The 16,330-nt window shown below is 36.1% G+C and overlaps 1 protein-coding gene across 1 annotated transcript in view; it reads left to right on the forward strand.

Annotated features, from left to right (window-relative positions):
- The first annotated feature begins 15,989 nt into the window (after positions 1-15,989).
- The window catches only part of LOC121423357 (WD repeat-containing protein 90-like), a 62,181-nt gene continuing 61,840 nt past the window's right edge, over positions 15,990-16,330 (forward strand). Inside the window, exon 1 of the mRNA XM_041618712.1 lies at positions 15,990-16,138. Coding sequence (XP_041474646.1) covers positions 16,129-16,138 — 10 coding nt within the window. The 5' untranslated portion in view covers positions 15,990-16,128. The remainder of the gene's footprint in view (positions 16,139-16,330) is intronic.

Genomic DNA, 16,330 nt, shown 5'->3' on the forward strand with positions numbered 1-16,330 from the left:
TAGTGAATGGTGAAACCACTACGCTCTTGTAAATGTTAGCGGTCTGGTCACTCAGAGGAGCTATGTACAGTTGAGGCCAAATGTTTACATACACCCATGGAATTCAGTGAAATCTGTTTGCTTGCCAAACATCATAAAATTTACTATATCTTTAGAAATATAAATACTACCATGACAAATTTGGTATCAAATGAAAGAGCCTATTCAGCTCTTTCACATGATTGGGGTGCCGTTGGGATGAAAGTAGATTTCAAGTGGAATTTTCTTTGCCAAATGTATTCTATTGTTATATTTTCAAACATCATTTCATGGAAATATATAAATGTCTAATCTATTATTTATATTACAATTTCTATCATATGTCACCACTGAACAATAAAGTCTAACCTGAAATGTTTGTGTTAAGAAGTAAGTAGCACAAATATGAAATGTTTATGTCAAGCTTTTATTCTAAATTTGTCGAAAACATGAAGATTTTTTTGGGGAAAATGACACTTAGATATTTTTCTAGCTCCTGATGACAAAACAGTGTGATGAAGGGGCATGACGTAATCATTTGTTTGCTATCAAATTTGTCATGTTAGCACAAATATAAGATACAGTAAATTTTATGTTTTAAACGTGTCAACTTTTCTTTGAATTTCCTGGGTGTAAGTAAACTTCTAGCCTTAAGTGTATATCATCATTTTTATTTGACCAATTTTTTTCAGATCCAACAATATCTGGCTTGGTAAAACTCTGGTATATTTATGTAGTTTTCTACCATTCTCCTAACCATTGCAGGCAAGGTACATTATCTCTCAATTCAGTTATGTACCAACTTTCAATTCTTTGCCTTTTCTTTAGAATATATCCTGTTCAGTAGAGGATAAATTTGCATTGTTTTGCTAGTTAACAGTGTGTCCAAAGAAAAAGGATGCAGGAATTTCATTTTTTTTTTATTTGGGCGGAATACAATATTTTAATTAAACCACCATGGCTTCCAAAAGCTGCCAAATCACCTTGAATACATCCCTCCTCATAATGTGCGTCCAAGTTTAATTTCATCTTCGAGATAGGCTGCAGAGCCCTTCGAAGATTACAGCAGATGATGATGATGACCATAACAATTGACTGAATCTGAAATAGTCACATCATGACAACTGTACAGCCCGTCAGAGAATAAAGCTTCTCTTCTACTATACAGCGTGTCCAAGAAAAAGGATGCAGGATGCAGGAATTTCTTTCTTTTTTTTTTATTTGGGAAGAATACAATATTTTACTAAAACCACCGTATCATTTTTCTCCCATTTCGATACATGAACAATAAGGGTTAGTTTGGTACAAAAAATAGATCGGTACTGCCACCAAATTGTGTTCTAAAGCGATCGCCCATTTGAATTTCATTTGTGTTATTTTATGCCCTTTTTGCTAAATATCTAAACGAAATTGAAGACAGGTTTACAAATTTGTACTAAAGACATTTGGTGTTAAGGATTGAAAATATTTTCCCTTTATGGGACACACTTTAGGATGCTTCAAAATGTGAGAAAAAAAATTATAACGTGGAACTATACAGTGCGTCCCAGAAAAAAAAAGAAACCAGGATTCCCATGTCTTTGTAATTCAAAGTGAAATGAATTACGATAAATCATTTACATAATAATATAATTCAATTATTCTTTATTTTGATTACTAATATGAGATGAAAACTCCACGAATTAATGAGCAAGAAGAGTTTGATATGCCTTATTATTTATTGTTTGTAATCTGCCATGCGTGAACGATTTGCTAATCTGAATTGGTTTCAAATTAGAGATGAGATTCCAATCTTGCCACAAGTAGCAAATTTATAGTAAAAACATATCTAATAATTGTGAAATCTATCTCTGAAAACGGGTTTCCTTTTTTGTGGAACGCACTGTAGGATTGGAATTATCGTTGATCCCATTTTCTTTTTTTTTCTGGAACACCCTGTACAATGCCCCACTTCAGGATGTGCATTTTGTTTAATATGTGTGCAGGTGGGTGGGTGTGGTTCACAAACTGATCACTCCCAACCAGAGGCCGTGCCGGGTGGGGGGGGGGGGGTAGGGAAACTACCCCTCCCCGTGGCATTAAAAGGATTTCTTGTACTTTATTTGTGATATGGGTTTCATTTATTTTTTATGTAAAGTAGGGAAAGAGATGACGAAAAGTGAATGATAAAACCAAATACGAGGGTTGATCATGAAACTTAATAGTAACCCTGATCTATTTCGCGTAGAAATCATGCTACATTCAGCTATACTATAGCCCCTCCCCCACCACCCCCATACCTTCAACAAAACACCTCAGCGCTGTAAATGAAAGACGGCATAAAAAGGTATTAAAGCCATGCAAGGTAGTTTTACTCCCAATACTCTGCTCTTAATTCTTAACATGGACCTACTAGTAGGTCCATGCTCTTATTTTCATTGTTCCATACCATGGCCAATCCTCATAATACTCTCGTAGTTCTTTAATAGCCCCGTTACATGCACGTCTCTAGCGATCTTAGAACGAAACGAATTTACTGGAATTTTCAAGTACATTTCTCGACCCGTTTACAGACTAAATTACAGCAATGAAAAATTATTATGTCTGTCAAACATTTTGAGCCTAAGTCGAATGTAATTTTTGTTCTGTCTTACTTTTCTTCCTTTTTCTTTTCTTTTGAACGTTATTCTCAAAACATGCGCTATATACCTTCTGATGAGCTTTGACTTGCATGAGAAACCATGGGAGACCGTACAAAATGAACAGCCTGTTTCTAATCTAGCCCTCTCCGACACAAAGGGGTATATATACCTCAAGGTTTCATGAGCCAATTACATCAGGAAGGCTATACAGAATATTCGTTCGACCCAACCCATTGGTTCAATTTGATGTTGCTGATTGACAAAAGTGTATGAATATAATTGAAAATATAACACCGATTCTAGAAATAGTAACTACTGAACTTCCTTTGCCCAAATTGGAAAGTTATATCAATGACTTTGGAACTATTTTTTGACTGGCGAAAGCATTAGGGATATTTTACTGTTTGGGTTGATAAATTTGATCCAATCATAATTATCTTCAAAAATTAATGGCGATTTATTTTTAAAATGAGCTGGCTACGATACCCTTCTCTGGTCAAATATGGAATGTCAGATATATATCCTATCCAACGGTATTCGACCCTCTCTTCACATTTATTTTTAATGATTTTTTTTCAAAACTTCAATTTTAACACACAGGTCTATGGGGAATGTTTTGCGCGCGTGACGCCCCAGGCTGAACATAATACGATTTGAACAAGGTTACATTTTTAAAGTTTTGCATTATTTCGGTTAGACATTTACATTTATGCACGTCTTCACTGATGATGAATATGCAATGAACAAGGTGATGATGCCATGCCGTATTCCCACCATTTCCTTTGTATTTTACTACATGAAATTGTCCCTAGCGTACCTACGGGGGGCAAACGTTGGGCGGGCGGTCTGTATATACGCAATTCGAGCCATTGCCGGGCCTCGAATGCATCGAACTCCTTCCTCAGTTTCCTCCCAGTGCTCATATTGAGTGCATGGGGATGCACGTACAAGACAAATATACGATGGGGACTATAAAAGGAAATCGATCAAAGATAAATCTTGCGAAGCTGACCACTTTCTCAACGTGTTTGCTAAAACCATGGACAATCGAATGTGTAAGAAATTTATCACCTTTTCCACAAAATAATGAGGACGTATATAGTCATTACGGCTAGGGGTAATTCAATTCAATTCCAACTTTATTGCAACCGAATACAAGGTTGGATTATGTATAAATACAAGTGGTTGACAATTATGAATTTCATATCTTACAAAGATAACAAATTGAATAAACATCATATTAAAAAGTATCTTAAAAACATCTAAAGTAAGAAATTATCATTATTATACATTTGAAAAGAGAAACACGTACACGGACATTCATAAAAATTGCATGCCCATAATAATGCCATGATCAGTCAAAACAAAAACAAGAATTTGAAACAAAACTTGAATTATCATTGGAAATTATATAAGCACCAGGGCAAAAACGATTTTTTTTTTTACACTTATTGGTTTCTACGCTTTGGCAAGTCAAGAGCATTGTTTTTCTAAGTGCGTATCTGGTTTCACGTTTTGCTGGTAAGAGATAGTTAAAGGACAAGTCCACCCCAACAAAAACTTGATTTGAATAAAAAGAGAAAAATTCAACAAGCATAACACTGAAAATTTCATCAAAATCGGATGTGAAATTAGAAAGTTATGACATTTTGAATTTTCGTCTTATTTTTACATAACAGTTATATGTACATCTCGGTCGGTATGCAAATGAGGGAACTGATGACATCACTCACTCACTATTTCTTTTGTATTTTATTATATGAAATATGAAATATTTTGATTTTCTCGTCATTGTCATGTGAAATGAAGTTTCATTCCTCCCTGAACACGTGGAATTCCATTAATTTAACATTTTGTGCTTCAAGCAAGGAGGTCCTAATCATCAAATTCGTAAAAATTGAAATATTGTATAATTCAAACTATAAAAAACAAAAGAAATAGTGAGTGAGTGAATGAATGACATCATCGACTCTCTCATTTGGATATGTAACTGGCTCGTTCATATAACTATTTTGTTAAAAATAAGCGAAACTTTCAAATGTCATAACTTTCTTATTTTACATCGGATTTTGATGAAATTTTCAGCATTGTGCTGGTCTGATCTTTTTCTATTGATTCAAATCAACATTTTTCTGAGGTGGACTTGACCTTTAAGTTTGTGATTGCTGTAACACGCATGACCAAGTAATTTCCAAACACCAACTTGACGAGTTTTTCTCTTCGTGCAAAATAACCCCCTAAGTTAACAATTTTTTCGCGAGCTTTATTTACACATTTTGCCCCCAAAACAAGTTGTCGCCAAAGTATGACCTCGGGGGAAAAACCCGGGGGGCACTTACATTGACGAGTGAATACCATGCGCGACCAAAAAACACGTAAAAGGGATGTCTTTTCACGATAGGGCACGTTACGTACGTAACGTGATAAGGGTGTCAAAAACACAAAAATTATGAAAAAGGGTATCTATTTCGCTAGAAAAATTACGTGTTTAGGGTCGAATTTGCGGGGATGATAAAATTAAATTAAATTTTTATAAAGGATGTCCTTTTTGCCCCAACACTTCGTGTTTAGAGTCCGATTTGCGCGAGGTGTAGAAGGTGGGGTCGTAATAAACCAAATAAGGTAAAGCCGACGACGTAAAAATAAAACATTCCTGTACTTGTTTAGGGGTTCATTTTCAGTTAATATTTGCCAAGAGTATCGTTTTGTTTCCAATACTTGTTAAGGGTAGGGTTTAACACGCCAATTCATTTTCATTTTCAGAATATGGAAATTACGTGTTTAGGGTGCTTTTTGAGACCCCATGGTCGCGCATGGTATCCACTCGTGAATGGAAGTGCCCCCCCCCGGGGGGGGTAAAAAGCTTGGGAAAAAACATATACCCTTAAACGTTTGGCTAGCTCGTCTTTAAACGAAAAGCTTTGGGGGGAAATAACAACCCCGGCTAAATACGATAAACATTATGTTTTCTTATCCAACTTTTCAATTTGCTCCGCGACAATTTGCTTCGATGAAAAATCTGCACCTCCACATCTAAATAATCTCCAATCCTTATGATTACAGTATTCTGAACCCAAACTCTATTACAATCCTAACTCCAACCATAGAGCTATAATAGCTCCATGTTCCAACCCTATGTCCGCTGGGATATCGTGTCACCCATGCAGGGGCGGCGGAGCAAAGTTGAAAGTGGGGGGGGCAATGTCCCCCCCCCCCGGATCGCCGCCCCTGGTGTCACCCATGATTAAAAACTAGGATCTTTGACATTTTGGAAATGTTTTCATCAATCATCTAGCAAATGCATCATTAGCCGTGTGTCTTCAATCAAAGATAGAAGACACGAGATAACATTGGAAAGCGTTATTTAAACATGCGAGACTGGTTTCTTGTGATGATCAGTTTGGGTAAACATGCTTTTTTAACCGATTCTGCCGTCAGCGCTTTTCCCTTTTTGACAAAGAGCTATTCAAAGGGGTCCATTGACAAAGAAATCGGGATCCATGGTCAACCAAAGAATCAATACGATTTAACATCAGCCCACTGATCTGACTAAACAAGAAATATGTATAGTTGAGTGCATCAGCCTTGCGATCTATATACTGCACGCGAAAAACTTGAAAGGGAGAATGATGCAGTCTTTTTAGATAGTGATTTAAGTATGCACTAAATTAATTGACCACACTCTTTCACTAATTGTATGTTGGAATTATGAATTGTTTACTGGAAATATTCCTTGAACCAAAGCGAAAACTTGATCTCAGACTCAGGCATTGTGAACATCAATCCAGCGGAACAATTCTGTAAATAAATTGTAGATACATGTATTAATCTTAATTATGTATATCCACAGAGAAAATAATATTCTCTTATCTCTATTCAGTGTTCAATGACGTTAGAGTCACAGGCAAGTTGAAATGTACGTAGATTTGATGCAAAGTAATTTATCATCTCTCTCTTAATCGCAATCTTCCATTTTAATTTACTCGAAATTGTCGAAAATTCTCCACATAATTATTTCTTGTAATCAATAAACCTTGACCTATATGGTTGCCGATTCCCATCAGTCGTCAATACCTATTTCTTGTCATTCAAAGAACATTATTGTATATCATTTATCATGCCGACAAAATGAGTATACCAAACCGATTGTTGTTTGGTCTTATGCGGAGTCAATATCACGTGATCCGAAGAGAATACTAAATCCAAATCTGAGAGAATAACCAATTCAGATTACAGCTCCATAGAAATCTTCCATTTTTCCCGGCCTCCGAGCATGCAGTCGGCCGACACAATTGCCATCCAAAAATCACATACCGTTGACCTACATGATTCCAGATTCCATCAGTTTCCGCTATTATATATCGCCTGTTCAAGTTCCAACTACCTGAGACCTTTTCATGGGTGCTCACAGTGCATTGATTATGACACTAACCTATATATACTGCCTCCTTAATTCGAGTTAAGCACTAAGTCAAAATTGCACCAAACGGCCATTTGAGATAATACTACATATAGGTTGCTTTTTGTTATTGCTATTCTGCTTAATGACAGAGCAAGTGGATAATGTGGTATTCATGCCAAAAATGTTTTCCGATAATAATTCTGCTCAAAGGATTCCAAATCCCTTGGCGTAGTCGCGGTCGATCCTTGCATTGAGCCCTGCCAACGTAATATGCTGAAAATCTGCATTAATTAATTATTCGCCCTCATACTCTTGAAAGGCAAGCTCCTATCAATTTGTAAATGTTTCATATCGGTTATCTCTTGTTCACTACTTTCACTGTCATAGAAGATGGGACCTCCCCTAGTCTCCCAATCAATCGAGGTTGCAACATGACTCCAATCTTGGTCATGATTCTCTCTACCGCCGTAACTTGGCCTTGGTCATGTTGATGATGGTCCTGGTCATTAATTAAACATCTCATTTCATCCGTCGTCACCACATCCCACTTTGAGTCCATGACGGAATTATCTTCCGCACAAGACGAAATTTCACTCTCATCCATTATGATTTTGCTGTCTTTATCCGAAGCTCCGTAGTCTTTGCCCGGTAATTTCGTCTCTTTCGTGTCCTGCAGACGATGGTGTTGCATTGCGTTGCTATCGTCCATAGCTGCAGACGAGCGATGTTCTGAAGTCATCGAGAAATCGCTTTCGCACCGATAGTCAGTGTATTTGCTCGCCATCATCGCATTCCTTATCATAGGATTGGCGGCGCCACGGCGAATACGCCTCGTTAATGTCAAACCCGATGACAAATTGTACGACCGACGTGCAATGCACACATCCAGGCATACACAGATGGTCATACCATGAATGGGGAATATTTAGTAGAAATTGCTTCGGATCAACCGAAACAATATACATGTAACTAGTACTATACTCGGTGAAGTGTAATAATAATAATGTCACAATGACAACAACACTGATCCAGTCTCGATCTTCATCTATTATTGTGCAGTTAGGCGTATGATCCCTCGGAGTATGATGATTAGCTAGAGTTATCGTCGCGCGCACATTCTGTAATTTAAGAAGAATCCAACGCGAAGTCACATAAGATTTTTTTATCGTGGCGTAGTTTTGTACCCCGTCAACCTCCCGACCCCATTCGCAATATGCATTGGCGAATCCAGGGGGCCCCCCCCCCCATCTACTAGCGGAGCAAAAAAAAAAGAAAAAGGGGAAAGAAAAAAGGTAAAAGAGAGGAGAAAAAGAAAAGGAAAATAAGGAGGAGAGAGACAAGTGATAAAATAAGATGAGAAGACTCGGAAAATTTATTTTAAAAATCTTTCATGTCATTATTTTCGCTCGCGCTTCGCACTCGCATTGCCTGATCAATGAAACATATCTTGCTCAATAGACTGATATAGAGCTAAAAATATTAAGTTTAAAGTCAATATACAGAACATATTTCAATTCGGACATATGATATCGAACTTTCATTATTTTGTTTGATTTACAAATTAATTGGGAAAAAGGCTTTGTAAAATGTTTGTTTTATGGTCTGAATATCAACATTTTCAGCTCTCGCTGCGTGCTCACATTATTTGATTGTCAAGTACCTATCCTCTTTGTGTATTCCATGAAGATCTTGACTTATGTAATAATTATATAACGAACTTCTTAAAATCCCCTTTTCATGACAACTTATCAATGAAAATTTTCGGCTCGTGATTTGCGCTCGCATCAATTCTTAAAAATATATTTACCCATATGCAAATTACAAAAATGATTAAAATGTCCAGTTTTCAGGCCTTGATATCAACAAATTTCTCTCTTTCTCTGCAACATTTTTATGAATTCCTGAATAATCAGTGTCCCTTTTTCAGAATGGAATATCCACAAGTTACATCTCGCGCTAAGAAATAGGAATAGGTAGATAGTCATCATTTTCATAAATTATGATGACGAATGTTCTTAGAATGTCCCGGTCCTATATTTATAGGTAATAATTAAAAAACATATCGGCTCGTGCTACGCTTACATATTGAGCTGTTAACATGGTTAAGTGCGATCCACATCCACTTCACAATTTTCCTACACAGTGCTTGAACGACCCTCTTTTCAGATCGGAATATCAAATATTGTCAGGTCGCATTATTGATTTTTATAATAGAAAATGTTATTTAGAATGTCCAGATTCTATAGGTCTAAATCTAGTACACGCACACGCATGTTTATTGAGGTACGCAGCTTGTTCTTCAATCAAAACGTATTTGAATTAACTCGTTCCAGATCATAATGTAGCAAAAATTCTGCTCGCGCTTCGCGCTGGCATTATGTAGGCCTATGTAAGAAGGTACCCAATTGCCCACTTTTCATGATTTACAAAGCATGAATAGAGTGCCCCATTTTTAGGTCTAAATCTCATCGCCCTCCCCGCTCGTATCAATCGGTTAGTTATACAGTGCGTATCAAAAAAAGTTTACACTTAGAAAAAATCCTGTAAAATTATATATTTGTAATTTCCTGAAGATTTTTCCTTAATTTAACCTTGGTACAGATCCATTTAAGCAACTGACGATATAATTGACAAAAAATATTTCCGCTTGAGTGAGCACTACTTACTTTTGAAAAGTTGGTGAAAAATGATTTGCGCAGAACTTTGAAATAGTTATGCGAATAAAAGTAGACCTTAATCATGAAGAACATGTAGAATTTAGCTAGTAAATTGATTTGAAGATATCTTTTACCTTTTTAACTTGTTTCCTTGCCGAAAACACTTCGAAGAGTGCGTTGCGCCCCACCCCACTCCCTCACACACCGAGGCCATCGTGACGATATTTGCTTTACACTGAGCTGTGATTTACATGAAATGGCTTATAGGCTTGATTTTCCTTTTGTTAATCATTTTCAAGCTTGGGAAAAGTGTGGAGAAACAAGTATTAAATGAAAAATGAAATGTAAACCCACTTTAAATGATAAAAACTTAGTGAAAAAATGCTGGAGATGTCTGATATAAACTTTTGTTCAGATTCAGTAATGTCCTCAGATCCAGCTGGCACAAACGGGTAAAGGTTGTGCTTACTAAGTGTTGAAATTTCAATTTGGGTGGCAAAATTGTTACAAATGCTTGAATGTATCCGTTTTATTTTTTAATTGACTAAAAGTGCAAGGAAAATGTATGAGAAATGTTTGACAGGGTAAGTTTAATTTCGCCCTTTCCCCTTGACACAGCGTGAAAACAAGCATTTCTGCGCAAACAGATTTCTGCGAGCTTTACAAAAATGGACAGTGCTCACTCAAGTGTAACATTCTGTCAAAACTTTTACTTTCATTGGATAGATGAGACCCAAACCCAAGAGAATATGTGAAAAAATTACCCACATGTTGTATATTTTTTAATTCCCAGGTCTTTTTCAAAGAGTAAACTTTTTTTCATACGCACTGTATAGGGTGCTTAGAATTCCTTTTTTTAGGTCAGAACGTCAACAAAATTTCAGCTCGCGCTTCGCGCTTACATTTTTGATTGTTGAAATATGTATTGTCTTCATGGCTAATCAATGATTGCAAACAGTCCCAATCAGGTCCCTTTTCGATCAGGCTAAAATATATAATAAAACTTTCTGCTCGCGCTTCGCGTTCGCAGTCATATTAGTTACGCATGCATCTTGTTTAAGATCACAAACAGTCCAGAATGTCGTATTTTCAGGACAAAATGCATGAGATTATTATATGTTAATTATGTTTTAAACAGAATAAAGGCTATAAAGTGACTGTTAGGACTACCTCTTCAAAGAAACAAACAAAAATCAATTTTTAGCGGCTGATCGGGGAAAGTATGGGCGAAAAAAAATCGCCTACCCCCCTCCCCCCATCGGCGAATGCTGGATCCGCCTCTGAATATGTCCGTGATACCAGCAACCCGGACCTGTATTTTCACCCTTTTTCTCATAAACAGAATACATATACTGGTATATTATATATGTGTTTGTACATTAGAGATGCCAAATTCCTATACTCTGTTATAGTCTACGTAATGACACAATCAGCATGATAGGCGGTGCCAGGGGGGTGGGGGCAAAGGACCCATATGACTAGCCTATACGTAGTAAATATATTAAAAAGGGGAAAATAAATATGAAGAGAGGAGAATGAATATATTGATCGCAACGGATCGCATAGTGTGTACCAGGCCGATCATCCACCACTTTACGACTGCATGGTCCACGATCTATGCAGCTTAAAAGTGCCACCCAGATGTTGAGATAATTATCTTGGGAAGTCGACATCTTGCAAGCGAAAAGACCAGATGACGAGATCCCGGATCTTATCATGTCCACATCTTTCAGAAGACATGATCAGATGACATGATCATGGATCGAAGATCTTGTCATCTGATCATCTCTTCTAAAAGATGTCAACATGGGGAGATCCAGGATCTCGTCATCTGATCTTTTCTATCAAGATGTCGACTTGCCAAGATAATTATCTCAACATCTCGGTGGCACTTTTAAGCTTCCATAACGATCCCATTTTGGAACAAATCGTATTTTGCTCATTTTGCTGGAAACGTGAATGAAAAGTATCCTTTTATTTGTGGTTCAAATTATCTGAAAGAATATTAAGCAAGCCTTCATTTTTTAGTAAAGACCAAATTAGTTTCATATCGTAGTCAATAACGATTGCTGTATGATGTCTTACGACTAGATATCAAATTCACTTTTATTCTATAAGGATTATAGCATAGACACATATTTTGACATAGGCATTCGTACGATGATTTGGAACATTACACAGAAAGATATTCCATGTTTCAGTATTAAAGGGGCTTTTACAATTATTGCTCGTGCGATCGTTTGCGATCACTTGGTCACAATATTATGTTGCACAGAATCGCAACGGTTGTAAGCAGTCGCACCACTAATTGTGAAATGAGCTTTATATTAGCAGGAGTCACAACTTTATGATAGCATCTAAATCTACTACCTTTATTTCAAAACCCGAGATGGTTGTTTGCGACTGCGTGTCTGAACGGATACTCGCGCATACAATTGCTCCTAATAACGCTATTTGGTCTCTTAATTGCCACACAGTGACTGCAGTTGGCCCACTTGCGTAAAGTTATGGGGGGAGGCTTGGGGGCTATGGCCGCCAAAAAGTTTCTCACCTCTTCCCCCTCAAAAAAGGAAATAAAGAGAAAGAAAACATTGAAAAGACAAAGGTCAAATTTGCCTTATATTATAAGTTAAATATCATGTCGAAATCTTTCACAAAATTAGATTTTCATTTTTAAAAGTGGTCAAAATTTTCGCTCTCTCGCGACTTTTTAGAATTTTTATCACATCCGCTCAACGTAAATGACACTTGTAAAAGAGAGTAAAACCTTTACAAAGTGGCTTGTCGATTCTAAGATTTGGGAAATGGTGAATTGAATTTATTAGAACGTCACTGGCATTCGCCAATATTTTGTTCAAAACAAAAGGTACAATTAATACAAAAGAAAATATACAATCCGAGGAATGAGCAAAACTTTCAAACTCGCATCCTGAACTTATCTAACATTTTCTATTATCCATTGATTTTATTTTATTTCATTCTACATGCATATATATATATATATATATATGTATATATATATATATATATATATATATATGTATATATATATGATTTTCAGCATTACATAACATTTATATTAGTATAATCATTCATATTATATATATACATGAGTAGAGCATCATAAGCTCTATGAGCTTGAAAAAGATGTTCCAAGAAAAATACATAGATACATAAATTAAACATTGGCTAAAAGAATACATTCAATGATGCGAAGATCAAGGGGTCAGAGAAGAGCGAGAGAGAAAGAGTAAGAGGTGAGAAACAGAGTCGGAGAGAGAGAATTGAATAGAAAAAAGAGACACATGAAGAAGGTACTACAAGACATCATGTTTTGAGAAGACTCGTTGGTAAGGTATTTGTTTGTGTAATAATAATCACAAACAGTAGCAAAAAATACATATGTGTAGTGGTATATTATGAAACCATGCAGCGGTAATACAACATGACAATATTATCAGCCTTGTGTTTCATATTTTGAAATTTTTAACTTGCCTCTTAAAGGAATTTTCGTTGGGCACAAACGAATATAAATAGAAAGAGAGTTCCAAATGTCAGGGCCAGTATGTCGAACAGATCTATTGGCAATGGGTTTTCTAAATGAATATTTGTAGGGTTCTGGTTGGGCAATTATGAATAGATGTTTTGAAACGGAACATTTTTAAAAAGGTTGTTTAGAAGTTCGCGGATTTGGAATCTGTACATAAAAAGAGCAATTTGAAGGTAATAATAAATGTCGTGTATGGTTAGGGTTCTCAGCTTATGGAACAATGGATTTGAATGAGCTCGATAGACTGAGTTTGTACAAATACGAACAGCTTTTTCAGAAGAAATAAAGAGTTGATTTTTTTTTTGACAAGCCCATACAACATTACAATATGAAATGTAAGGCAGTATGATAGAATTATATATAGTGTATAATGTTTGATGAGGAATAAATGATCTGACCTTATATAATACACCGACTCCACGTGATACAGAAGAAACAATATTAGCTATGTATGTATTCCAGTTTAATTTATCATCGAGAGTATTACTTTATAACTTTCTTGTTTCTTTCTTATAGATTTTCATATTATCAATAATAATATCAAAGGACGTACCTTATATCAATATTCGACATTTATTTTTAAAGTATATAAAATATAATTCTTATTTTTTTACATTTAATGATAACTTGTTACTTTAGTAGATCTCATAGTTAGAATATTGGACTCATGATCGCAAGGTTGTGAGTTCGAATCCCAACTCTGCCATTGGCGTTTACCAGCAAAATGCTGTCCTGTCGAGTTCCTACGGGAGTTACCATAACAGAAACAGAATAAGCTGAAGAAGGTCATGGTGGGAAAAAATACATTCTTGTCATCTGCAAATAAATTGAATTGAAGTAATGAAGACGAATTACACATACACATAAGAAACAAAAAGGACCAAGAATTGAACCTTGGGGAATTCCACATTTGATAGGTAAAATATATGACTTGACGTTATTATAAGATATGTATTGCTCTCAGTATAAAAAATAATTAATTAACCACGAGAGGGGGTTCCAGGTAAGCCATAATATTTCAATTTTTCCAGTAATATAGAATGATTGTGTCAAAAGCCTACTTATATCCATAAATACACCAGGTACATGTTCACTCCCAGAAAGAGAAGCCGAGATTTTATCACAAAGTTCAATAAGTGCTATATCTGATTAATTTTTTTTCTGAAACCATATTGAGAAGAGGCTAGTAAATTATTTGACATTGAAATAACTATGCAATCTATTATAAACAACTCTTTCAATGATCTTGGAAAAGCTTGTAAGAATAGATAGGGGTCTATAATTGCTCATTAAAGAAGAATCATCTTTTTTTTGTATATAGGAATAACCTTTGCAAGTTTCATTTTGCTTGGAAAAAACTCCTGTGCTTAATGACAAATTTGCAATATGTGTAAGTGGTGATGCGATATTCAAAATGATTTCTTCAAAAGATTATAAGTGACTTATCGAATCATTGGATTTAAATGAATTTACTATCCCGCACAATTATTATAGAGTGGAATTCACGTTCTCGGTTTTACTTATTACTAAAAATGCACTCGGTCAAGTCGCATTTAAGAAACAGCTGAGCAAAAAGTCATGATAATTAAAACAAGTATGTAGCGGCAGTAATTGCATGAATGGCCTGCACGTCTATTGCCTCTTTGAGGGGATCAAGTGCAGTATATACAAAACAAGACTAAACAAGAGGGGGACAAGCTAGGCTAGGTCAAGTGCAATATAAATGAAGTTTGGAAATCTATAGCGAAATTAATTAAGGCGCCATATCCTTAATTACTCCCCTCGCTCTAATTTGTTCTCTTGTTTTGCAAGTGGAATAGATGGGGAGGGGTATGATAACATTTTTTTGTCTTAAAATTTTCCTTCCACTTTCTGGGTCTTACACTTAACTGGCTGAAAATCACAGATTTGTGACTCTCGCCAAATACCCATAGTTATATGCATATGGTAGTGCTAATTACAACTTTGAAACACTTGCTCACACGTCTTTAGTGCATTTCTGCTAATTTGTGAGCACTATCACACCCCTCCCCCTTCTCGACTCACATCACTGGGCGTTAAAGTAAATAAAGATAATAATATAATAGGCTTACTACTAACCAATTAAGCCTTTATTTTTGTCATGGGTGTTTTCCCTTGCATCGTTTCTTTTGTTGTTGTTATGTTGCTGTTTCATATTACCTTCTTCATCTTTCAGAATTTTAAAGAGAATAATGATTTCAAGGTCACCAGTAGGCCCTATAGGTTGTAGAATATAGATATATAAACAGGTGGAACCCTCTTCACTTTAATCCCCTCCCCTTTTATTTTCTTCCCTCAATTCAATTCAAATATAGCCCTTGATATTATAGTCTCTTACATTTTTTTTCAAGCGGGTTTCTAATAGTTAAATTAACGCTTTATGCCACCCCCCTATAATAAAGACGAAAGTGTCTAATCTTTTGTTGCCTCTTTTTAATCATGACGGCCTTCTCTTGCTTTTCCATTTTTGCAGGGGGGTATCCCCTAGCTCGACTGCATCTCTATAGCTATATGTCCTGTTCTCCCTTCTTTGGCAAATGGAACTTCTGATATTGTAATATGCTACTTGTAACCTATTAAACTTTATAATCGTCATCATCAAATCATTATCAAATAATTAATGCGAACAATTTAATTAGTAATTTTTTGACAATTCCCTCATCTTCTCTAGACAGCTGACCACTCATTTTCACAGAGGGCGCACTCCCAAAACAGCGGTTCATTCAAATCGAAGTTTAGAAACTCAAATCAAGTCAATCGATCAAGATAAAAGGTTGAAACATGAATGATTATTGATCATTGTTGACTTTTGCCAATTATTTCAAGCTGAGGAATAACAGAAGTTGGTCCCATGCTAAAATGCCGAAAGGTAAGTAGATCTGAATACGATTTTTTTGCTATTGATGAGAAATTAACAGCTGTAAGAAACTTCCCAGTTGGCGTGGTTGGTACTGACATTAACTTGAATATGTGGGAACGCATTAACGTCAGGGAGCTGAGGCGATTTCCCACGGAGGCCGGAGCGGAGGCGGAGCGAGCGCGCGCGAGGTGACAGAGGCAG

The sequence above is a fragment of the Lytechinus variegatus genome, chromosome 10 (genome assembly GCF_018143015.1).
Source record: "Lytechinus variegatus isolate NC3 chromosome 10, Lvar_3.0, whole genome shotgun sequence".
Classification (NCBI taxonomy): Eukaryota; Metazoa; Echinodermata; class Echinoidea; order Temnopleuroida; family Toxopneustidae; genus Lytechinus; species Lytechinus variegatus.